Source organism: Prionailurus viverrinus, chromosome D2, assembly GCF_022837055.1.
Source record: "Prionailurus viverrinus isolate Anna chromosome D2, UM_Priviv_1.0, whole genome shotgun sequence".
Taxonomy (NCBI): Eukaryota; Metazoa; Chordata; class Mammalia; order Carnivora; family Felidae; genus Prionailurus; species Prionailurus viverrinus.
In genome coordinates, this window is record NC_062571.1 from 80,174,539 (window position 1) to 80,199,319 (window position 24,781).

The 24,781-nt window shown below is 49.3% G+C and overlaps 1 protein-coding gene across 1 annotated transcript in view; it reads right to left on the reverse strand.

The window, feature by feature from the left end:
- Window positions 1-24,781, reverse strand: part of CPXM2 (carboxypeptidase X, M14 family member 2) — a 136,884-nt gene that overhangs the window by 69,918 nt on the left and 42,185 nt on the right. The window contains 1 exon segment of the mRNA XM_047825902.1: window positions 10,992-11,131. Coding sequence (XP_047681858.1) covers window positions 10,992-11,131 — 140 coding nt within the window.

Here is a 24,781-nt window from a genome sequence, read left to right on the forward strand (position 1 = left end):
ACCATAAACGTGCTCAAAGAAAACATGGGGGCAATCACGCACGTTCTCAGAAGGGCGATGCCTTTACAAGGAGGACATAAACCTTAAGACACTGATTATATTAACCACGTACAAATTCAAAGTTTTTGTACACCAGAGGGGGCCAAGTGACAAGGAAGGGAGTGACTGGGGACAACAGGAGTGGCTCAAATCACAGTCAAATAACTAGTTTTGGGAGGCCACAGGGTAAGATCCGAGGCACCCCCGGGGGGTCTACCACAGTGGGCCTTCACAACAATCGGCCTTGCTGGTCAGATTCTTCTCTCTTTCCACCTCACAAGAGAGAGAATCTCCCCACATCCTCACCAACAAGCACCACCCGCCCCAGCAAACAGCACTGGATATGGCAAATGAGCGAAGTCAGTCGGGAAAGGGACCATTAATAACCCACAACCCCAGCTGTAAGGAGCACTGAGTGTCGTCCACTTTCTCAGACAAGTAGAGAGAGCCCCGTGAAATCCCTTTTCAGTCAGAGAAGGAAGGGCCCAACAATCTCTCAGTTTTTAGGCCAATTTTCTGCTAGAACCGTGGGGGGGGGGGGGGGGGGGCTGTCCATCACCTCCTTGACAGAGCTTTGCAGGCTCAAATCCAAGCTGCGGCCAACCTATAACTCTGGGCAAGACCACCGCTCCCCCGAGGTCTAAACTTGTCTTTTGTAGCATCTTGAAAATAAAAGGGGCGGGGGGGGGGGCGGGAAGCGTTGCCTTTTCTCTACAATAGGCATCTGTCTACTCCCAGCACTCAAGAACACAGACACGGCTTTCTTGTTCTCTCCCTCCTTCCGGAACCACAGTGACGCAGTTAAATGGTGTGCTACTGGGGGCGCCTGGGTGGCTCAGTCGGTGAAGTAACCAACTCTGACTCAGGTCATGATCTCATGGTTCACGAGTTCGAGCCCTGTACTGGGCTCCGTGCTGACAGCTCAGAGCCTGGAGCCTGCTTCAGATTCTGTGTCTCCTTCGCTCTCTGCCCCTCCCCGACTCATGCTCTGTCTCTGTCTCTCTCTCTGTCTCTCAGAAATAAAACATTAAAAACATTTAAACGGTGTTATATGCTCAGCACAGACAAACGCTCGATGTTGAAAAATCAGCCCACTGATTTATTAGATTTTTTCAGTTGGGACCAGTTACCATGGCCTTTTGCAAACGCAGAGCACAGGAGAGAGTGTTATAAACTTAGAAATAGTATCTAGTGTTCCATTACCTCCGGAAAAAAATGTCTACCAGGATGAGAGAGGGAAAATACCACTCTGGAGGCCAAGCCCAATCGAGTTGGGTAGAGGACGAGGCAGTTCCTAGCTAAGAAACTCCACGGCAGAAAACTGAAAGTAAAAAGAAAATATTTAAAGTCCTTTAAATCTGAGTCACTCAAGAGACCAGGAGAAAAAGGAACCAAAGAAATAGCTCACAAGAATCCTCAAAATTAGAAGATGGGCACCTGGGTGGCTCAGTCGGTTAAGCATCCGACTTCGGCTCAGGTCGTGATCTCGTGGTCTGTGAGTTCAAGCCCCACGTCGGGCTCTGTGCCGACAGCTCGGAGCCTGGAGCCTGCTTCGGATTCCGTGTCTCCCTCTCTCTCTGCCCCTCCCCTGCTCGTGTTCTGTCTCTCTCTGTCTCTCCGTTTCTGTCTCTGTCTCTCTCAGAAATAAAAATGTTGAAAATAATTAAAAAAAAAATTAGAAGAGAGTTGGCTTCCAACCCCGCTCCGCGAGAACGTGTGTCGAGCCCGGAGCTTCCTGGCCGGCTCCGCCTGGCACTGACCTCACGTCAGAGGGCAAAGCCGTGGGGTGGCCAGGCCCCATGAGGGCTTGCGGGGGCCCGAGAAACTTTTGCCTCCATGGGTGCTATTGGTTTTCCACTGCAGACTTAGCGGTTTCAGCTACGCCTTTAGTATCTTACGGCTCGGGAGGGCAGAATTTCTGAGATCAGGGTGTCGGGCAAGGGCCGGGTATCTCCTGGAGGCTCCAGGGAGGAATCTGTTCCCTTGCATTTCCAACTTGTAGAGGCCACCCCCACTCCCTGCTCGGGGCCCCTTCCTCCACCCGCAGAGCCAGCCCCAGCTGCTGCGCCACTCGCTGTGTCTTGTGCCTCCCCCTTCCGCTGTCAAGGACCACCGCATCTGCACCGGGCCCGCCCAGGCAACCCAGGGTCACGTCTCTATTTGCGGGTCAGCCGATCAGCAACCTCAAGTCCATGTGCGACCCTGAGGCCCGTGTGCCTTGGAACCTCGCACCTTCTCAGATTCTTGGGACTCGATGTAAACATCTGCGCCGGCTACTCTCCTGCTGACCACAGGCCACTTGCTTCCTCCATAAAAACAATTTTCAAGCCATGTTTTTTTTTGACTGCGTTGGTACAGAGGTGAACACAGTAACATGATATATTTGAATGTCTTCTTTGACCTCAACGTTCCTTTCTTTTTTTTCCAGGTTGTACAAGAGGTTAAACACGTTCACGGGCCCCTAAAGGTCACAAGGCCCCTGGCACCGTGTCTGACAGGTAAGTGGGCCCTGGGTGTGGCCAGCAACGCCCTCTGGCCCCCGGCGTCCGCAAGTGCTCAGAAGCACACAGGAGCCCATTCACGGGGCTTGAGGCCTCAGGGTGCAGGAGAAAATCGTGAGTAATAGCGGGGAGGAGGGGGGGAGGGCAGAAAGCACAGGTATGTTTACGACGAGGCAGAGAGAGATAATCAAGCTGTGTGTGCTCTCCAAGCCTCAGTGTTCTCATCCACACAATGGGGACAAGAAAGGGACCCTCCCGGCAGGTACCGAGAGGCACCCAGTACGGTGATGCCAAGTGCTCTGCAGCCCCGGCACAGGGAAGCGATGTCATTTTGTTTCAAGAAATTTCCTGCCGGCCAAATCCATTTCTACAAAATACAGACGTGTCAGAGGAGTATTTTCACAAAATGCCAGGCTCTGCTTAGCTGCAACGTGGCTGATCCAGTTCTAACGTCTTTCCTGGGTGCCCTCCGGGGACACGGGAGGTCCAAGCTATGAATGGCTAGGGGAGGGGGCTCCCAGGAAGGGGCAGTGAGATGTTGACTTCGTAAATAACAGCAGCCACGGCCCACTGTGCCTCCGCTGTGTCCCGAATGTGCCGGTCCATTCTGAGACCATCTGCATCTCACTGAACATACACAACAAGCTGAGAGGGAGTTGTCACCTCTCCATACAAGACCAGGAGGGTTGGAATCGCCAGGAGCCCACCTGGACCACCCACCCACCTACTCTGGGCTGGGGGTGGCCGTCCAGCCTCTGGATGGGAGAGAATCAAGATGTGATCTGAGCAGTTTCGAATGATGCAGCAGGAGGGGCGGTCACTGAGACCTTCCCTCCGTTGGCTGGTACAACCTAGCACTTGGGGGCTCAGTGGCAAACAACAGCCAGGTCCTGTCTGCTGCCCGGGAGTGACATCAGTGCAAGTAACAACAAATAAATAGGTAATCAAATGAAGCCAAGTGGGGGCACAGAGCTACTGAGAGTGCGTTTCAAAAGAATGATCAGGAAAAAAAAAAAGCCTCTGATGCAAGAGGGTTGAACTTTCAGACAGAGAGAATGGTACGTGCAAAGGCCCTGAGGCAGGAGCATGCTTGCTTCATCTGTGGAACAGAGGAGGCTCCTGCTAGGAGTGCAGTCAGACAGACAGTGCGAGCCAATCCACAAAGGCTGTGTGGGTCCAGGGGTAGAAGCATTATGTGAGCTAAGCAGGGGTGGGGCCCCCTCTACCAGGAAACAGATGAGAAAAAAGATGAGATGTACCCAACAGCCTTCTGGAGGGTTTCATGGGGGGGGGGGGGGGTCACAGCTAGGGACCGAGGACCCCTGAGTAAAGCAGGGTGGAAGTTCCAGCCCCAGGAAGGAGCTCGAGAGTTGTTTCCATTTCAAAGCTGTTACCTTCCAAGAGCCTGTTTCTGAGTCATCGGCACCCAGAAAACCTAGTACGGCCATGCAACCGTTAAGTGAAAGTTTCGTTTGATTTCAAACAACCCTCCCTGCGTGGTGGAAACAGAACATGAAATGAAGAAATGATTGCATGCCAGGCCCTCTATCTGAACTTGTCGAGGTTTTCATTAAAACCCCTCCATCTCGTGCCAAACTCAGCAATTCAAAGACTGTCAGTTTCCAAAGAAGTTAGAAAGGTGTTCAGAAACTTGTGCCTTCCCAGCCCTCCCCCCCCCCCCCCCCCGGAAGGTGCCAGACATTTCATGTGACCAGGAAGTGAGGAAGGAGGCCCGGTACCGCGCATTCTGAAAACACACACTCTCTCTCCCCCAAGAAGCCAGGAGGTGATTGATGGAGGGCTGGCCAGCCTCCCCTCAAGCTCTGTGCCAGGGGCCGCTGGGTGCCCCTCCGCGCCCCTGGCCCCAGCCCCCTGTGCTGCGTCGCTCTGCACCCTGGTGGCCCGGACCCCAACCCCGGGGGACGAGGGAAGCATGAAGGCCGAGGTCGGTCCTCTGGGAGCAGAAAACAAGATGAACTGAAGATTAAGGGAGGGGCTGGGTGGACACTTCCCGCTGGGAGCCGGGGGTCCAGCCGCTGGGCAGATCCCGGGCCAGGCAGGTGTTGGAGCGGTTCCCTCTCCACCCCCGTCTCCGGATGCACACCCTCCAGCGGCGTCTCTCCTTAGCTCTGCCTCTTCTCGCGCTCACTTTTGCTTCTCGCCAGACCCCACCATCTCCTCACCTCTCCTGAGCTCGGGTCCAGCGCGTCCCAGACATTCTCCCAACAGGGACGGCAGTGGGGGCCAGCCTGCAGGCTCGAGACTTCCAGACGCCCACTCGTCTCCGACCCCCGGCTCGCTCACACCGCCCCCTCCGACCCCTGGGCCCCAGCTGATCACCTCCACTGCCCCTGTGGACTTTTCAGATGACCAGTCTTCCCGGCCAAGCTCGCGTCCACTTCTGAAGCCTCATTTCCCCTAGTGGCTCCTTGAACTTGCTCTGAACTTCCAGGGAATCAGCCCTCTGCCTCTTCCCCCGCCAGCCCTGGCGCTGACCCTCACACCCCTCCTTCCAAATGCGCTCTGTGCCCTGCCAGCTCCCGAAATGCCCTGGTCCCTGCACCTCCTCCAGCGGCTCGGCCATCGACTCTATCGCCCCCTAGTGGAGAAAGTGCCAGCCATGCCAGGTGGGACGGGTCCAAGCCTATGAGCTCCAGACACCCGCTGAGCCCTCTGAGGGCCCTCCCTGTCCTCTTGTGGCCAACCCCTAGAGCCGCCACACTCACTGTCTGCAGAGGACCCCGCCGATCTGCCCCACCGGCCACCAGCCCCTCCTGCGAACACAGCTCTTCCCAGGGCAGAAAGGGGGAACGGGCCTTTCCCTGGCCTTGCCTTCCTCCTGGGTTGGGCACCTACTTCAGCTGTTCCTCTCCTTCACCATCAGAACTGTCCAGAACCATCCGCGGAGGCCCACATTCAGAACCTTTGCTACAGCTTTCCCCGGACAAACAGAAAGCCAGCCCCTTAGGCTGGGGCTGTGTCTCCACCTTCTTTGTGTCCTTGGTCACAAGCCTGGCTCCCAGCCTGGCTCCGTTCATCTGGCTCTGATTAGCCTGACTGTTGTTTAAAAATTCAGCCGCCCAGTCAAACCCTCCCAGCCGTCACCTTACAAACTCATCAGTCAGACTGCTACCTCACTTTGAGGACACAGTCACAGACTCTCCAGAGAATGAGAATCGTTTTGTTGGTTAAGCAAGTAAAACTTAAAACCTTCGGCTATTTTTAAACTGCCTGTATTTCGCCCATGTCGTTACAGCAGCTATCCACCTCCGGCAGAATAATTAACTTTCCAGCCATCACACTGGTTGTGATTGTAGCACCCATAGGTCTAATATACTTTCTGAGATTAGGGAAATTAAAGATTAGCTTTTTTTAAAAAATTTTTTAATGTTTACTTATTTTTGAGACAGAGTGAGAGAGAGCATGAGCAGGGGAGAGGCAGAGAGAGGGAGACACAGAATTTGAAGCAGGCTCCAGGCTCTGAGCCGTCAGCACAGAGCCCAACGCGGGGCTCGAACTCACAGACCGTGAGATCATAACCTGAGCCGAAGTCGGACGCTTAACCGACGGAGCCACCCAGGCGCCCCAAAGATTAGCTTTTATTAGTATGGAGACGCTTCACTAAATTGCAGGGTGGTGGAGAAGGATAATTTCTACTGGTGAAACATACAAATGATTCAGTATCATAAAAACAGTTATATTTTATTACTTTCAAATAGCCCAAATAATTTGAAAAATTATGAAACCGAGAATCACAGCTTTTCGTCCACCGGATTATGAACTGGTTGCAGACCACGACCTAAAGCCTTGCGACCTGCCATATCATCCTTCACATCTGTGTCATGCGTCTGATAACAGCTCTCCCATCCCCCACCCCTCGTCAACAGGCATGTTGTGGACGCCAGTGGACCCGTTCACATACGGGATTTTTCCACCAGACTGAAAGCTCCCTGCAGGCAGGCCACTTTCTGCTCACCTCATATCCCTAGTGCTTAGCACAGAATGCTCAGAACAGATGAATCCATGAACACACAAAGAGAATGTCAGAAACATGTAAGATTATGGATGCTCACTTAAAAATACCAATCAAGAAAGTCCTGCCGATGGAAAGCATGAATAGCATTCTTAAGTATACACATATTGTAACTCCAAAGTGCTCCTATGTTATTTCAACAACCAGACAGAAGCCATTTCTAAACAGCAGGATCCATCTGGCCCCGACCTCAAGGAGTCTGCAACTCCTTGCCCTTCCATTTCTAAAACACTCCCAACCAAAATGTGATGGATGCTCTGAGATTAGGGGATGTTCTGCAGGCTCAACTAGAAAACTCAAGTTCTAATTCCAACGCTGCCTTTGTTTGTCTTGGTTTGAATTCCACATCTCCCCTCCACCCGGCCAGATTCAGGAAGTGGCCACGAGCCTTTCAAGAAGCTGGCCCAGTTGTAACCTGCACAGAAGCACCCTCGGGCTGTCCGGGATTCTTGCTGCCAGAGATACTTGGATGAAGGCATCCTCCAGGGCTGCTCCGACAAGGGGCGAGGGGAGGGCCAGGCAGGCACCGCTCCCCTCCACCCCCCCAGATTCACACAGAGCAGCCTCACCTCTCTCTATTTTCTAAATGCTTCTGTAGCTAAAAATAAAGCTTGAAAGCCACTGTCCTAAATAAAACCCAAAGAGGTGCGGAGGGAAGAAAGTAAAGTTTACCGAGCTCTTAGTATGTGCAGGGTGATTTTTTTTTTTTTTAAGGTTTATTCATTTTTCAGAGACAGAGAGACAGAGCGTGAGCAGGGGAGGGGCGGAGAGAGAGGGAGACAGAATCCGAAGCAGGCTCCAGGCTCTGAGCTGTCAGCACAGAGCCCGACTCGGGGCCCGAACTCACAGACGGTGAGATCATGACCTGGGCTGAAGTCGGACGCTCACCAGACTGAGCTGCCCAGGCGCCCTGATGTGCAGGGTAATTTTAAAACAGTGTAACAATTTATCTGACTTCCATGCATCTTTATCAGTGGGAGAACAGTTCCCTTCTTTCAGGCAGCAGACTGAAGCTCGGAGAAGAGAAAATTCATAACCAACAAGAGTCAAGAGCTGTGACGAGACTCCAAAGCCACCCTGTTGGGGGTGCCATCCTCTCTAGAAATCGTCACTCCTCAATCTCCCGCATCCCCTTCCCTCTCCCTAGTCCCATTTCCAAACTTGCTCTCAGTCACTGACACTCCCAGATGAATGACCTCATTACTGTGCCCTGTGAACGAACCTTTGTCCATTTGTTACCTCCTAACAATATTCGTTCATTAAAAAATCATTACTCGAGCATCTAAGAGAAGCCTGGGACTGGGCACAATGACCAGGTATGACCTCTAGCATCCAGGTGCTTCCAGACTAGCAGGGAGAAACACAGAAGCCCGTAAAGAGAAATATTAAAAATGGCACCAGAGACGCCTGTGTTGGGAACAGTGTGCGGGGACAGGGAAAAAGGGACACCTGCTGTCTTCTTCACTGTTCATATTTGAGGTTCCTCTTGCCGACATGTTTTCTGGTCATACTGGGACACATCCCAGTGCTTCCGGCATTATTCATTAACAAAACGAATGAGTTTCATTCATCCTCCTGGGGAGGAGGGGGCAAGCTTCGGACACCAGAACATATCTTTGTCCCACTTCTTCTTCAGTCTTTGGTGCAGACCATCCTGTTCTGGGTGGTAAGGCAAAGTGAAACCCATCGCATTTCTTTCCGTTGTCCTTGAAGAACAATTTGACTTGAAATACATTTAGACATTTAAAAAGAAAAAGACTCTTAAAAGCAATTCTATCCCTTGTCTTAGCCCTCTAAGATGTTCCCGTCCTAGGCTAAGCCAAAGAAAGATCTTGTTCTATGGCCGTTTCTTGTTCACCCCAAATGCTCTTGTGTCCTTGATGCGATGGAATGTGAGTGTTATTCCTATCCTGCTCTGTCCTTCCAATCCAATAATAAATCAACTACAGGATTTCTAATGACAGCGGTTAGACAGGTTAATATCCAAGCATTAAGGTAAAATCCCTTCCCTGATCCCTATGCATAATCTCAGATCAGTCTTTCTCTCCAAGTTTCTGTTCCGAGTTGAGCCATTCAACATTCCCTTCCCCCAAATTCTTGCCTTTCAGAATCTGAGCAGTGAAAACAATTGTCATGGTAATAAGCTGATGACAGCCCAATGCGCCCCACAGAGCAAAAATCATCACTACCAGCGTACACACAAGCACTGCTAAAAAGCAAAGCGGGGAAAAAAACAAAATGCGCTACACAAAACAGCACAAACACACGACCGACTGCCGTCAAAATGCACAGATTATCCCAGCTCTGGAAATGCATTTGAAGGAAATAATTGGAAGGAAGAAAAAAGTATGAAAATTCTTTCTTGCACAATGGTATGGGATACCAGAACACTGAGAAGGTGACAGAGGCAGGGCTGGGTAAATTACAGGCTGTGAAAATGATCATGGTGACGTCGGAGGAACAGTGGGGAAAAATGCTTGGATATGTTTTTAAGTTAAAATAAGGATTACACATGCGTAAAAAAAAAAAAAACAACTATGTCTAAGGGTGGTGGAATCGTGGGTGATGTTTTAAAACGATGCTAGATGTAATAATACCGTCTTTACAATAAAAAAAAAAAAAAAAAGCTCAGAGGGAAAACAGATGATGAGTCATTGCCTGATCATTGTCACCATGTAAGAAAGTCCCCTCTACAGTGACAATGACAGGCAGTTAAATAGGAGCACAGATGCCAGGCTCCCCTCTCTTATCCTGGTTTATTTATTCCTGTTGACCTTTCCGGGGATTAAAAATTAATCTAATCAACGAATTACAGACACATTGTACGTGACCGCCAAGAGGTACCTAGCAAACACTGAAATGAAATCCGAGAGTGTGGTACAGACAGGGAAGTTGAAGCGGGTAGGGTGGGAGGGGTCTTAGCTGATGAGACCAGTTTCCTAATGTCACCGCGCGAGGCATTCGTGCCCTTGGCTTCTCAGTTGTAGGCGGATGTTAGAGGCACTTGAAAACTCTTGCTTACATTCAGAAAGCACTCAAGATCCCGTGGACCCTGCTTTGCCCTGCCCAGCCCCCAGTCTCCGTGTGCCTGCTGTCTACACGGCTGGAGACACAGGACAGCCCCAGAGATGCAGCCCCGCTTTGGTCTCTACGACCAGCCCTGGGTTGAGGCAGGGACGTTGTTTCATATTTTCATTACCGTAGTAAAAATACATAACAAAATGGATCATTTCAACCGTTTTTTAAGTGTACAATTCAGGGGCATCAAGCACGTTCACATCGCTGTGCAACGGCCACCTCCATCCACCTCCAGAACTTTTCAGCACCCCAAACTGAAACTCAGTACCCACTTAGACAATAACACCCCATTTCCCCTCCCCCAGACCCTGGCCTCCACCATCCCACTTCCGGCTCTGCGAAGCTGACTACTTAGGAACCTCGCGAAACCGCAATCACATTTGCCCTTTCGTGACTGGCTTATCCCACTTGGCATCACGTCCTCAAGATTCAGCCATGGTATAGCAGGTGTCAGAACGTCCTCTCTTTTCTGGGGCGCCTGGGTGGGTCAGTCAGTTAAGCGTCCGGCTTTGGCTCAGGTCATGATCTCACAGTTCCTGGGTTCAAGCCCCGCATCGGGCTCTGTGCTGACAGCTCAGGGCCTGGAGCCTGTTTCGGATTCGGTGTCTCCCTCTTGCTCTCTGTCCCTTCCCCACTAGTGCTCTCTCTCTGTCTTCCAAAAATAAACAGATGTTAAAAAAATTAAAAAAACAAAAAGAACGCCCTCCCTTTATAGGGATGAGTAATATCCCACCGTATGTATGTACCACAGGACAGAGAGCCTACCTCTCTTGGGATCCCCATCAGATCAACTTGTTGTTGACCCAGCCTTGGGCCCAAGCTCAAATGGGCTCCATCTCGTCCTCAGGCCTCACCCCGGCTGCTCCTTCACGTCCACTGCTTCCCCAGTAGTTCCTCTATTTGGGAACCTCCCTAGGCTTCCAGTCCTTCTCAGACTCTGAAGGGTTCACGTCTTCTACTCCCAAACAGTGGCTTGGACCTGTTACCTATAACTCACTTCTTGTTCGGAGTTCCCACCTCGGGCTGTCAGGGTACGAATAACCCGTCACAGATCCAAGATGGCAGCCGTCTGCCTAAGCTGCACTGTTTTAACGATACCTTGGTCAACTCAGCGTAACCTGCTGGGTGGGTCCCTCCCTCTGTTCTTGTACGGGGGACAATGTCATTTCCAGAGATGCTTGTGTCCACAGCAAGCCCAGCATCCTGTCCACATTACGATTTTCTTCCTTTCTCTTGCTTATCGTCAGGTACTTCTCTGCGTCTTCCTGTCTCTGTCCAAACCCTAGAATATTAGACCCAAGGCACGGAGTCTACAAAAGCACAGGCCCATCCACACTTACAGCCAAAGTGAGTTCCTTCCTTGAGTGATGACACCAGTGAATTTGGTCAGACGTCTAGCATCGACTTCAATCCACTGATGGAGGTCATTCCTTCCTGCACACCACGCCCCATCATAAAAATCATTTTCGTTAATACCTGCCTGGAGAGAAAGAGAGATGTTCTTCAGAAAGACCCAGAATCAATGAATATGTTCATGAGATTTGGGGGGGGGGGGGTTGATGGGCAGAAAAGAATGAGCAGGGGATAAAGAAACAAAAATACTATGCCCTGAACACTCCTTATTCTAAGTCATAAAATGGGATTGCTTATTATTAACAAGTTGGAAATATTTCAATACGATACGTCCTCTTCTTGCCCAGTGTGGAAGAGGAAATTTAATGAGCTCGCCTATTACTCATGCACCCACCAGGCACAGACTGCCTCCTACGAACCAGCCTACACATGCCAGGTGCTGGGAATACAAAGGTGAATCGTCGCCTCCCAGAACCTCACCATCCAGGCAGGAAGAAAGACATGAAAACAGATGAATTAGAACACAATGGGGAATGTGTTATTTCAGGAAGCAGAGCAAACTGCTACAGCAGCATTTAAGGATAATGACTAACTTGGTCTGGTGGAGACCAGGATAGAGGTGATAACTGAGTTGGGTGTTGAAGGGTGAGTGTATCTAGTGAATGTGTATGCACTGGCATTTAAGCCACTTGATGCGTTGAGTTTTAGCTCCTATGGCTACCAAAGATTCTTTTCATCTGAATCTACAAGGTCGGTGACGTTTGTGCTCTGGAATTTTCCCCATATTATTACCATTTCAAGAGAGAATTCTCTGACAAGAAAGAAAGAAAGAAAGAAAGAAAGAAAGAAAGAAAGAAAGAAAGAAAAGGAAGGAATAGGGAGGGAGGGAAGGAAGGAAAAGGGAGGGAAGGAAGGAAGGAAACGAAATAGAACATCTGAGCTAAGTGAGGCTTCCTAATTTACTAAGACCCTTTCAATATGAACCCCATGGCTTTTTCTATAGCTATTACACAAATATGTACTCAGATGAGAAAAAAAGTCTAAATGGGATTTAAAAGATAGGCCAGCCCATCTTTCCCGTCGGAGCACTTTTCAGCCCGAATTCTGGGGCAGCCTTACTTCTAATGGGCATCAGTGATGTGAAACTCACAGTCCAGCTACAGCACAGGAACAACGTGGCCAAGGGGTCCGCAAGTGGAACCCTACCATCACTGCGCTGGCTAACATCGGTCTCGTATCAGGACCGAACCACATGTGTGCACTCTCACCCCCTCCTCAAACAATCCTGAAAGAGCTTTGAGGGCAAATGTCAGAATACTCGCCTCTCGTGGCCTCCTCAAAGCACCACGATCTCAAATGAAGGTGAACGGAAACACCCATCAGTCCACGCTCTCCAGAAACCCAAGCTCTCAATCAACCGGCACCTCGGGGCTGATGGCATATGGGGCGTTTGTGCCAAGGACCTGGAGGTGCCGCCGCGTTCTGCCTTCCAGAACCCCAGGGAACGGCTAAATCTTGCAAGTGTGTGTTATGCGCTTCGGCCGGCCTTGCTGAAGTCACAGGGTGTGAATGTCTGAAGCTCTCCTTTCCCAGAGGTGCTAGCCAACCAGGGGGCCACCGCCCCAGGAAACGTAATGAGCTCCCCTATAATGGGGCTCTCAGGACACAGTCCCCCTACTTCTTCACCCAAGGCAGGTATCCTGTCTAGACCGAGACCTGGAGCACGTCAATACCTACAATACTGCCACGTAGCTTCCTTCAGGAAACCGTAACACTTAGTTGGTATCGGGCTCCTCTCTTCTCGTAAACAGCCCACGAGACTGGTGTTGATTTCATTTCCTTTTTTTTTTTTAATGTTTATTCATTTTTGAGAGACACAGCATGAGCAGGGAGGGACAGAGAGAGGGAGAGGGAGACACAGAATCCGAAACAAGCTCCAGGCTCTGAGCTGTCAGCACAGAGCCCGACACGGGGCTCGAACTCACGGACCGCGAGATCATGACCTGAGCTGAAGTCGGACGCTCTACTGACTGAGCCACCCAGGCGCCCCTGATTTCATTTCTCCACATTCACCTTCACTGTGTCTCTACTACCTGGCCCGGGGGACGGGAATGTAAAGGGGGAAGACATGTGCAGCCCTGCCCTCTTGGTGCTCAGAACGGGCAGACGGGCTGAAGTCCACACACGCGGCTCGCGTTCTGGTCCTGGCATCTCCAAGCCAACCACCGCACAAAGTGCGGGTGAGGGGCTCGTGCTCTAAAGTCCCCCTGCCGGGTGGGAATCCCAGCTCCGCCATTTGCACCCTGTATACACCCCAGCAATGCGCCTAAAAGCCCCGTGCCTCAGTTTCCCCATCTGCTACAACGGGAGCAATTATCCTTACTCCCTGAGGGTGCCGACGGTGATTACAAGAGGCCCTGGCACGCCGTGTGGGCTCGATAAATGTTACCTCACATAAGGGAGCCCTCAACAAATGTCATCAGTACAAAGCAAGGACTGTCTGGCACATTACGGAAATACGGGTGCTTTACGAATCGCTTCACACTTTGTGAAATTACGAGGAATTACAACGCTCTTCTGGGCACTTGCGGTCACACTTTCTACACCGTCGAACGTCCCGAATAGGGTCAGAAAATCTGAAGAAAGAGAAGACTCAGAGTCTGAGGTTCTCAAAAGGAATCCACGTTGCCACTGCCCCCCCCCCCCCCCCCCCCGCCCAGGGGTTTTTGGCAATGTCTGCGACTATTTTTGGCTGTCACCACTGGGAGAGGTGGGAGCCACTGATGACTAATGGACAGAGGCCAGGGATGCCGCTGACCACCCTGCAATGCGCAAGACAGCCCCCGCCACAAAGAAGCGCCTCGGCCCAAATGTCACTGGTGCCAAGACAGGGGACACCCGGTCGTGGGCTGAGCGGACAAGAACAGAGCTGCTACGGAACCTGGGATTTTCACCCCGAGAGAACCACGGAAATTTGGGGGAGCTCTCCCTGCGCTATCCGACCAAAGCCTACTTGGCAGATAGTTGGCATTCGATTTTAGGCTCCTGGCTTTGCCAGCCTGGATATTCTGCCTCTGCTGCCGATCTCAGTTCTTCCTGAGCATACCGGACAGTCCGCTAAATGCAGTAACGGTGTCAGGGGACTGGAGGGCCCTTTCTGACTCGCTGACTCATACGGAAGTGACAGCCCCCTCTGCAAAGTCGATGACGAATTTATGAAGCAAGCTCCTGGCAGAATTCAGCGAGAGAGGAGGTGCCAGCCCGAGAAGCGTCACCAAAACACAGCACAGCGCAACCCGGGATATCAGCATGAGGTCAGAGAAACCAACAGAAGGCTATATTCGTCCTTTTCTGTTTAAAAACGCAAGAAAGGGATGTCCGGGTGGCTCAGTCGGTTGAGCGTCTGACTTCAGCCCAGGTCATGATCTCGTGCTCGTGGGTTCAAGCCCCACGTCGGGCTCTGTGCTGACAGCTCGGAGCCTGGAGCCTGGATTCCGTGTCTCCCTCTCTCTCTGCCCCTCCCCCCACTTGCCTTCTGCCTCTCTTTGTCTCTCAAAAAATAAAATAAAATGTTAAAAAAAATTTTTTTTAGGGGCGCCTGGGTGGCGCAGTCGGCTAAGCGTCCGACTTCAGCCAGGTCACGATCTCGCAGGTCTGTGAGTTCGAGCCCCGCGTCAGGCTCTGGGCTGATGGCTCAGAGCCTGGAGCCTGTTTCCGATTCTGTGTCTCCCTCTCTCTCTGCCACTTCCCCGTTCATGCTCTGTCTCTCTCTGTCCCAAAAATAAATAAACGTTGAAAAAAAAAATTTTTTTTTAGATAAAAATGCAGGCAATCCCTCATAAATTTTGGAGGCATTTCTATCAGAAGTTGTTGAAATAAAAAGTGGGTTTCCTTAAAGTATAAGCTAGTCTTGAAAACACCATTAAGATGGAATGATAATTTGTACTACAGGGCCAAATAAGTTAAGAACTAATGTAATTTTCTCTAGGCAATTAGGTCATACACGTCATTTATTTACCTTAAAAAAAAAAAACCACCATTGCATCTAATAGACTAAGTTTTGCTTACGATGAATGTCAACATATTAAATCCATATCAAAGAGAAAACCTGATATCACCCATTTAAGATCCAATGGGAATTTTCTGTTTCAAGATGATAGAAATGTGGATTTTATTGTGTTCTTTTCTCAAAAGTTCCCCCAAGGAAAACAAGATAAAGACAAGCTTGATCTCTGACAAAATGAGAAGACATTTATAATCTCCTAATTACAATATATGAAGACGGAAATCAGATGTAAGAATCCTGAAATGACTTAGCAAGACAGGGAGATGTGAGCTTACAAGGGGAACACCCGTGAGAACCAAGCCACCCAGGACTTTAAAAAGCTCAGAATCTAGACTCCTAAGTAGCTCGGAAGGTGAGGCAGGGCCGAAAATGGAGAACTGATTCAAAATATGTATAAAAAAAATAGATTCCCACCTCCCCATTCCCATCCCACAGAAGATGTGAAATTTTTCTTTAAAGAAAGAAAAATAACCAACAACAATCCCAGAGGCTCTGAATTTGGAGATTCCAGACCAGAGTATGGCAGGTGTGATGTGATAAAAACAGAGAACTCAGTGGCTATCAGCAGACTGAAGAGTGAGACGCCCCAGCTCCCCTCCCGCCTCGGCTCTAGGACACAAGGCAGCCTGGCTTAGACCAAACAAAAGTTAAATAAACTAAAAATATAATGGAGAACAGAAGAAAATCTCAAAGAAATTGTAATGAATATCCCTTGAAACAGAAGATCTTGCTTGCATAAAACAAAAGAGGGATATTCTTAGAGTGGAAAAAGCATTGTCCTAGGTCAAGCGCTCGCCACGTGAAAATTCCAGTAACAATGGGCAATAAGAGAAACTAAAAAGAGCAGAGAAAGAAATTACAAATACTCTAAGTTAATAATGTCCCAGACCTGTAAGCTTTAAGTCTCCAAAACACTAAGAATCTAGTATAATGAAGAAGCCCCGCACCAAGGCATATCTTGGTAAAACTTCAAAATATCGCAAATGAAAAGAAGATCCAAGAAGCGTCCCAAGAGGAAACGAAAAAGGGAACTACATAAAACAAAGCCAAAGGAATCAGAAAGGTACCAGAATTCTCAGTAGCAACATCTGAAGTTCGAAGAATGGGGCGGGGGGGGGGGGGGGGGGGGAGGGGGGGATGAAGACGTCAAAATTCCGGAGAAACATTTTTCACCCTAGAATTTTACATTCGGCCAAACTAGCACTCACCGGTGATGGTAAAATAAAGACATTTCCAGATTCACACATCCTCAAGAAATTCTCATGTACCAATTGCATAAAGCTGTAAAATGAATGTGCTCCACAACGATGAGGCAGAAAACCAAAAAGAGGATACAAGATCCAGAAATCAAGGATGCTAACACAGGAGAGCATTCTCAGAATGATGGAGCAGGCAGTCCCAGGAGAGCTGCTGTATAAAGACTGGAAAGAACCCCATTCAGAACACAGCAGGTCAGGGCACCTGGGTGGTTCGGTCGGTTAAGCGTCCGACTTCAGCTCAGGTCACGATCTCGCGGTCCGTGAGTTCGAGCCCCGCGTCGGGCTCTGGGCTGATGGCTCGGAGCCTGGAGCCTGTTTCCGATTCTGTGTCTCCCTCTCTCTCTGCCCCTCCCCCGTTCATGCTCTGTCTCTCTCTCGAAAACAAATAAACATTAAAAAAAAGAACACAGTAAGTCAAGGCTTCTGGAGGAAATGTCTTACAGAAATATAAAAAACAACTATGAGACTAAAAAATCATTGAACAAGGCTTGACCTTATAGAAAATTATATCAAAGGATATTTTATAGACCCAGACCTATTGCAGGGCATGGGAGATGTTTCAAAAAATAAAAGCAGATCTAGAAAAAACAAAAGGTTGTCAAGAAATGATACAAAGTGCGTGATCTCCTGGCTCAAAACTACCCTATTTCTTGGCTCGGTAGTAAGCACTATTTACACAGTCGTAATAATCAAAACCTTGAATGTAGGTTTACCCAAAACTTGAGATCTAATTTTACTGAAAGGATTAGAGAGGTTAAGGTAAAGAGATAATAAAAACGAGCTGAAATTTTCATTTTTCAATAATATGAATTCAGACTATACACTTAAAAATGTACAAACCAGTACATATCAATTTGTGTGTAATACTTAGAAAAAAAGACTTAAATTCCCAAAGAAACAATGAAAAGGAGTTTGGAGGAGTTGCCTTGTTCATAGCGTGGGACGCATTAGGAGGTGGGTGGGGGTGGGTGAACTGGCAAGGCACCTTCCTTTTGGTTTTCTTTTTTCTAGTTTTATTGAAGAGTAATTGACAAATATAATTGTAGATATTTAATATATTACATAAATATATCAGACACAAATATCTTCTATATTTAAAGGGTACAATGTACCGGGGTGCCTGGGTGGCTCAGTGAGTTAAGTGTCCGACTTCAGCTCTGAGGGTCATGATCTCACAGTTTGTGAGTCGGAGCCCCGCGTCGGGCTCTGTGCTGACAGCTCGGAGCCCGGAGCCTGCTTCGGATTCTGTGTCTCCCTCGCTCTCTGCCCCTCCCCCGCTCATGCTCTGTCTGTCTCAAAAATAAATAAGCGTTAAAAAAATTTTTTTTAAATAATAATGATAAAGTATACAATGTACATAGACATTGTGGGATAATTACCAAGATCAAGATAATTAACACATCCATCACCTCCTGGTTAACTTTTTGTGTGCTGAGGATGCTTACAATGGACTCCCGGCAACTTTTAAGTATACAGTATTGTATTCTTAACTCTAGCCCTCCAGCCGTGCTGGAGATCCTCTGAACTTATAACTGAAAGTTTGTGCCCTTTGTCCTACACCTCCCCCCCTCTCCTCCCCCCAGATCCTTGCAGCCACTATTCTCTTGGGTTTTGTTTTATTTTGTTTTTGAGAGGGAGACAGAACACATACAAGTGGGAGAGGGGCAGAGGGAGAGGGAGAGAGAGAATATCAAGCAGGCTCCATGCCTGGCACAGAGCCCAAATGGGGGTTTGATCACAAGACTGTGAGATCATAACCTGAGTCAAAATCAAGAGTCAGACGCTCAACCGACTCAGCCACCAAGACACCCCTCTCTTGCTTTTTTTTTCTAAATTTTTTTTTTCAACGTTTATTTATTTTTGGGACAGAGAGAGACAGAGCATGAACGGGGGAGGGGCAGAGAGAGAGGGAGACACAGAATCGGAAACAGGCTCCAGGCTCCGAGCCATCAGCCCAGAGCCTGATGCGGGGCTCGAACTCACGGGCCGCGAGATCGTGACCTGGCTGAAGTCGGATGCTTAACCGACTGCGCCACCCAGGCACCCCGCTTTTTTTTTAATCAACCTTTAACACTTTGATTTCTCGGAGGGGCGCCTGGGTGGCTCAGTCGGTTAAGCATCTGACTTCAGCTCATATCATGATCTCACGGTTTGTGAGTTCAAGCCCTGCATCGGGCTCTGTGCTGACAGCTCAGAGCCTGGAGCCCGCTTCGGATTCTGTGTCTCCTCCTCTCCCTGCCCCTCCCCTGCTCTGTCTCTGTCTCTTGATAATAAATAAACATTAATAAAAAAAAAATTTTAGGGGCGCCTGGGTGGCGCAGTCGGTTAAGCGCCCGACTTCAGCCAGGTCACGATCTCGCAGTCCGTGAGTTCGAGCCCTGCGTCGGGCTCTGGGCTGATGGCTCAGAGCCTGGAGCCTGTTTCCAATTCTGTGTCTCCCTCTCTCTCTCTGCCCCTCCCCCGTTCATGCTCTGCCTCTCTCTGTCCCAAAAATAAATAAACGTTGAAAAAAAAAAATTAAAAAAAAAAAAATTTTTAAAGCAAAGGGAAAGGCATATATGAATATAGAGGGTGACTGGTGTAAAGCCTGCTTGGTTGACTCTTTCACTTTCCAGGTGTCTACAGAACTCCTCCTATATGCTAGGCATTATGAAAAGCACCCTGCCCTACGGTATATGTAGAAAACGGTGAATCTCAAAATCACTATGCTGTTCTGAAGTCACTGATCTGCACTGTAATTCATAATCATGGGCTGCCTCTTTACAGAAACATCTGGAAGCAAATTAAAAAGTTATATCCAAGTGAATCTAACTATTATAGCAATTCCAGGATAATTGACTTACAGCTGCCACTGTGCAGACATAACAGGGCTATTTGGACAAAAATAGAATAATGTGATAGTTATTTTAAAATATCTCTCAGCAGAGCCAAAGCATAAGAGACTCTTAAAAACTGAGAACAAACTGAGGGTTGATGGGGGGGGGAGGGAGGGAAGGTGATGGGCATTGAAGAGGGCATCTTTTGGGATGGGCACTGGGTGTTGTATGGCTCCGTGCGGAGCGTGGAGACTGCTTGGAATTCTCTCACTCCGTCTCTCTTTCTGCCCCTCCCCTGTTTGCACAGGGGCGCTCTCTCTCTCTCCCTCTCTCTCTCAAAATAAATAGGGGTGTCTGGGCGGCTCAGTCAGTTGAGCATCCAACTTCAGCTCAGGTCATGATCTCATGGTTCATGGGTTTGAGCCCCGCATCAGGCTTTCTGCTGTCAGCAGGGAGCCCACTTTGAATCCTGTGTCCCCCTATCTCTCTGCGCCTCCCCTGCATGTGCTCTGTGTCTCTTTCACTCTCTCAAAAATTGACATTAAAGAAATCTTTCATCAAAAAAGAAACTTTAATAAATAAATAACAATAAATAAAACCCCAAAACCATGTCTTAAGGAGTTCCTTGCACCGGCCCAGGAAAACAATAACTCTCTAGTGTTTGAAATTAAAAACATTTGGAAATAAAATCGACTAACTACATGGTAAGTTGCGTATTAATTGTTAAAAAAGAAAAAAAAAGGAAAGACAGGGAAAGGAGTGTACTAATTGAAAAAGAGTACAGGATTTCCACACCCACATTCTAATTCAATTCTACTAAAACCTGGGAAACGTTCTGGTCACTATAATCGCCCATCAACGGAATAACTAGTTTTAATTCTCAAACGAGGATTTATTCACCCATCGGCGACCCACATAAAGACAGACCGTGTGCTCCAACCAGCTGAGGGGACGGCACAGCAGCAACTGCCTGTGGGGTCCCATGTGGGCTAAGTTCAAGTCCTGGCTCTACAGCTCGTGATCTGGATACCACCATTAGGTCTGTAAAGTAGGGACAGGGATAGAATTTACCCAATAGGAGCACATAGCGAGGACTGCACAAATCCTCTGGGAAGTGTCACAGTGCCTGGCACGCGGCACTTACTCCACAGAGGGAGCCACCGTGGGTACAAGCATGACTCACTTTGTTTTGGGTGGGTTTCTGCTGACACCTGTGGTTGAATTCGCTTAAACAGGAAACCTAAGGGGCGCCTGGGTGGCTCAGTCGGTGAAGCGTCCGACTTTAGCTCAGGTCACGATCTCACGGTCCGTGAGTTCAAGCCCCGCATCAGGCTCTGAGCTGACAGCCCTACTTGGGATTCTCTCTCTCTCTCTCTCTCTCTCTCTCTCTCTCTCTCTCTGCATAGACACGCATACATGTACACATTCTGCCTGTCTCTGTCTCTCTCTTAAAATAAATAAAGTTAAAAAAATAAAAAATAAATAAATTTTATACAGATGAAACTCACCGTAACTACTCTCCCTTGTGCCTGGCTTCTTTTGCTCCATAGGATATCTGTGAGAATTAATTCACGTTATTGCAAATAGCAATAACATACTCTTTTTCACTGTTGCATAGTATTCCATCACGCACACATAGAATGACTTATTCATTATATGTTGATGGACACGGGGGTTGTTATCATGAATAATGATGCTCTGAACCCACCTGTACCTGTCTTACCATGTGCATATGAATGCATGTCTATTAGGCATAAGACTGAATTTCTTAGGTGAGCAGGTAGGAGAATGCTGAGCTTTAGCAGATACCCCAAAAAGATTTCCGAAGCTCTGCCGTTTTATATTTTCAGCACTGTGTAAAATTGTCTATTGCTCCACATCTTTGGCCATACTTGATACTGTCCCTTTTCTTTAAAGCCATTCTGGTGCCCATGTGTCATATCTCATGGTGGTTTTAATTTGTATTTACTCAGGGACTAATTTGTATTTACTCAGGCCTGTTCTTCGGTTCACCGGCCATGACGTTGCTCTGTAACTATAGCTCAGCTCCAGCCACACGGTTCTTGCTTCAGCCTCTCAAATAGGTCACATTCCCTATAACCACAGGGCCTTTGCACACACCATTCCCTTCAACCTGGAACCCTCTTCTTCCCCTTCTGCCCACCCTGTGTCTGATAACCTCTCCACTGTCCATCCTGCTTCAAATCTTAGCCCACGTACCCATCCCCAGGAAAGTCTCCTCCATCCGCAGTCTGAGACAGGTTTACGAAGCACAGGGAACCACGGTGGTATGGGTTATGACGTCCTCCAAAAAGATATGTGCAAGTCCTAGCCCCTGAAAGTTCAGAGTGTGACCTGATTCGGGAATAGGGTCGTTGCAGATGAAATGAGTTAAGTGAATATGAGGTCAGGCTGGAGTCAGGTGGGCTCTAAAGCCGATGACTGGTGTCCTTACAAGAAGGAGAAATTGGGACACAGAGGGAAGATGGCGTAGGGGCACACGGGAGGCCACCGTGTGACCCTGGAGGCGGAAACTCAAGTGGTGCAGCTATAAGGCCAGGAACACCACGGGATGCCCGGGCTACCAGAAGCCGGGGAGGCAAAGAAGGAGTCTTGCCTGGTCCCCAGGGGTTCTGGAGGGAGAACAGGCCTGCTAACCCCTCGAATGCAGACTTACAGCCTCGAGAACTGGAGAGAATAGATCCTCGTTGCTGTAAACCACCCAGTCTGTGCTGTGTTTACCGTCGCCCAAGGAAGCTAATACACGGTGCTTCCTTGCGAGTCCTCATCAAAGGCTATTTTGGGGCTTCCGCTGGTGATAGATCTCTTTAATGGCTTCGTTTCCCCATTAGATGATCGGAGTTATAGGCCAAAACACACTGGCGGCATCCCTGTCTCCTCTTGGTCTCTCTCACACCCCTCATCCAGGCGCCTTCCACCCTCACCCGAAAATCCTGCTTTCAAACTGTCCAAAATACCTCCGCTTCTCACCGCCTCCGCTACTCCTGTCACAGCCCAGCCAGTGCCATCTCTTGTCTGGGGAGCTGGAGTCACACCCCAACAGGCCTCCCGCTTCCACGCTGCTCCCCAAAGTCAACGCACAACTGGGTCAATCCTTCGCAGAAATCACAGCATGTCATTCCTGCGCCCAAAACACCTGCCACGGCTCTCCCGGTTGACTTAAGGACAAAAGCCAAAGCCAAAGCCCTCCCAGTGTTATTTCCGGGCCTGCACCTCCTCCCCTGCGTGGTCACTCTGCTCCAGCCACACCAGCCTTCTGCTGCTCCTTGGTGGTTGCGCATGCAGTCACCGCAGGACATTTGCACAAGCCATCCCCATTGCCCGGAATGCCGCTCCCAGAGCTACCTGAGTCCCTGATGATCTCCTCCAAGCCCGCTCGGTCCAAACACCCCCACCTCAATGAAGCCAATCTTGCTCACCTTTAACTACAGTCCGCCCCCTCCCCAGAGCCTCCCTCCTGACCCCCGCTGCCAGCTATGTTTGTTTGGTTTTTCTTCTCTCTCCATAGCACTCACCAGCTTCGGACATATTAGAAAAGTTGTATTTTATTACATTTCTTGCTTTTCTGTGCCTCCCCCACTAGAATAGAAGCTTTCAAAAAAATTTTTTTAATGGTTTTTTTTTTAATTGTTTTTAATGTTTATTTATTTTTGATAGAGAGAGAGAGACAGACTGTGAGAGGGAGGAGGGGCAGAGAGGCAGGAAGACACAGAATCCGAAGCAGGCTCCAGGCTCTGAGCTGTCAGCACAGAGCCCGACGCGGGGCTCGAACCCACGGACCGTGAGATCATGACCTGAGCCGAAGTCGGACGCCCAACTGACCCAGCCACCCAGGCGCCCCGTAGAATAGAAGCTTTCAGACGGCAAGGATCTTTGTCTGTTTGGCCCCTGAAGTATCCCAAGCACCGAGACAAGCACATAGCAGATTGTCCCTGGATGTCTGCTGAAATATCAGGACTATTTCTAGTCTCACTCATCACTGCTACCCCAGGACTGGAAGTGGGTTTGTGTTAAGGAAACCAATCAATCAATCGATCGATAAAAGGGGCCCCAAGGTCTTCTCTTCTCCTCTGCCTGTCTCTCTCCTCCATCCCCTCCTCACACAGGCTTCTCCACCTAGTGCGGTCTGTTGTGCCCACGGAAGCCCTATGCAAAGTGACCGGCACACGTCCAGGAGACAGCCTGGCTGGGCTGCCCGTGGCGAAGCAGACAGCCCAGACGGCTGAATGGATGCGAGGCGCGTGCCTGTGACTGCTGACACCCGTCAGGCTTCTCTGGGCCCTGCCAGGATGGGGCTGGAAGGTACTGGGGGACGCTCAAGCCAGCGGGCAGGGAGGTGAGTCACGAGACAGGATGCCAGCCAAGGCCAGAAGCTAGGGAACATACTGAACCTTCTTGTGGGTACCGGAGATACCAAAGGGCTAAAATGCAGCCAGAAACCTTGAATTTGAGTCTCAGCTCGGCACTGACTAGCTGTGGGGTCGGGAGCAGGTCGTTCGACCTCTGACTTCAATTTCCATATCTCTGAAACAGAGTTTCCCTTCGGCTATGTGGAAGAGGAAATGAAGTATTAATTTAATGAGATTTAATGAAACAGTAAAGAAAATTCACATAGGAGTGGCATAGAATCCGCATCTGAACCAGAAAGCCCTGTGGTTTCTTAATAACCTGTGGTTCAGGGGCGCCTGGGGGGTGCAGCTGGTTGACCGTCCCACTCTGACTCAGGTCACGATCTCACAGTTTGTGGGTTCGAGCCCCGCATCGGGCTCACTGCTGTCAGGGCAGAGCCTGCTTTGGATCCTCTGTCCCCTTCTCTCTCTGCCCCTCCCCTGCTCTCACTCTCTCTCTCAAAAGTAAACATTTTTTTAAAAAATCTGACCTGCTTAAAAAAAAAAAAAATCTGTGGTTCACAGGCCAGGGAGCTTTTGCTACCTTGGGGCCCCTTCCTTTTGTCTTACTGTTTGCCCTTCTGCTCGTGTGTGCATGACGCAAGCTGCTGGAGAATATAGACAGCAATGCATTATCATCATTGTGATAAGTTCTCCTTTTCAATTTTCCAAGAGACTCGTGATTTAGAATATTTGGTTCTGTTATTCCCATAAAAATCCAAACATCCAAAATTCCAGCATTTTGGCATCCAAACACTGTCTCCCAGACTGTTTCTTAAAACCAGATACAGAACAAAATCCCTTTATCGGAGCAAGCAGGACATTCCTTGGTTTGGAAGCCATACCCCCACTGTGATTATTTTTGCCTCCGCAGCAACTAGCACATTTACAGCCCCCGGTAAGGACCTGCAGAGTTACACAGCCAGGTTCAGTGCAGCCAGAAACAGACCGGAGGCTGAGCACCCAGAGAATCGGGATGGTCTGATGGAACAGACAGGCTGTGGTCAGAGGACGCTGGGAGCAGGTAACGCCATCGGGGAGGCAGGAGCGGGGCACGCAGACAGGGATGCCTGTGAAAATAGTGCCGCCCCAGGCGGTCCCCACATTTGCACAAGGTGGGGCACCAGGAGTGCCAAAGGAGACAGGGGGACGAAAGATGGGGTGCACCCACACACGCCAACTTTGACACCCGGATAAAACCTGGTTCCGTGCTCTGTGACCGACTTC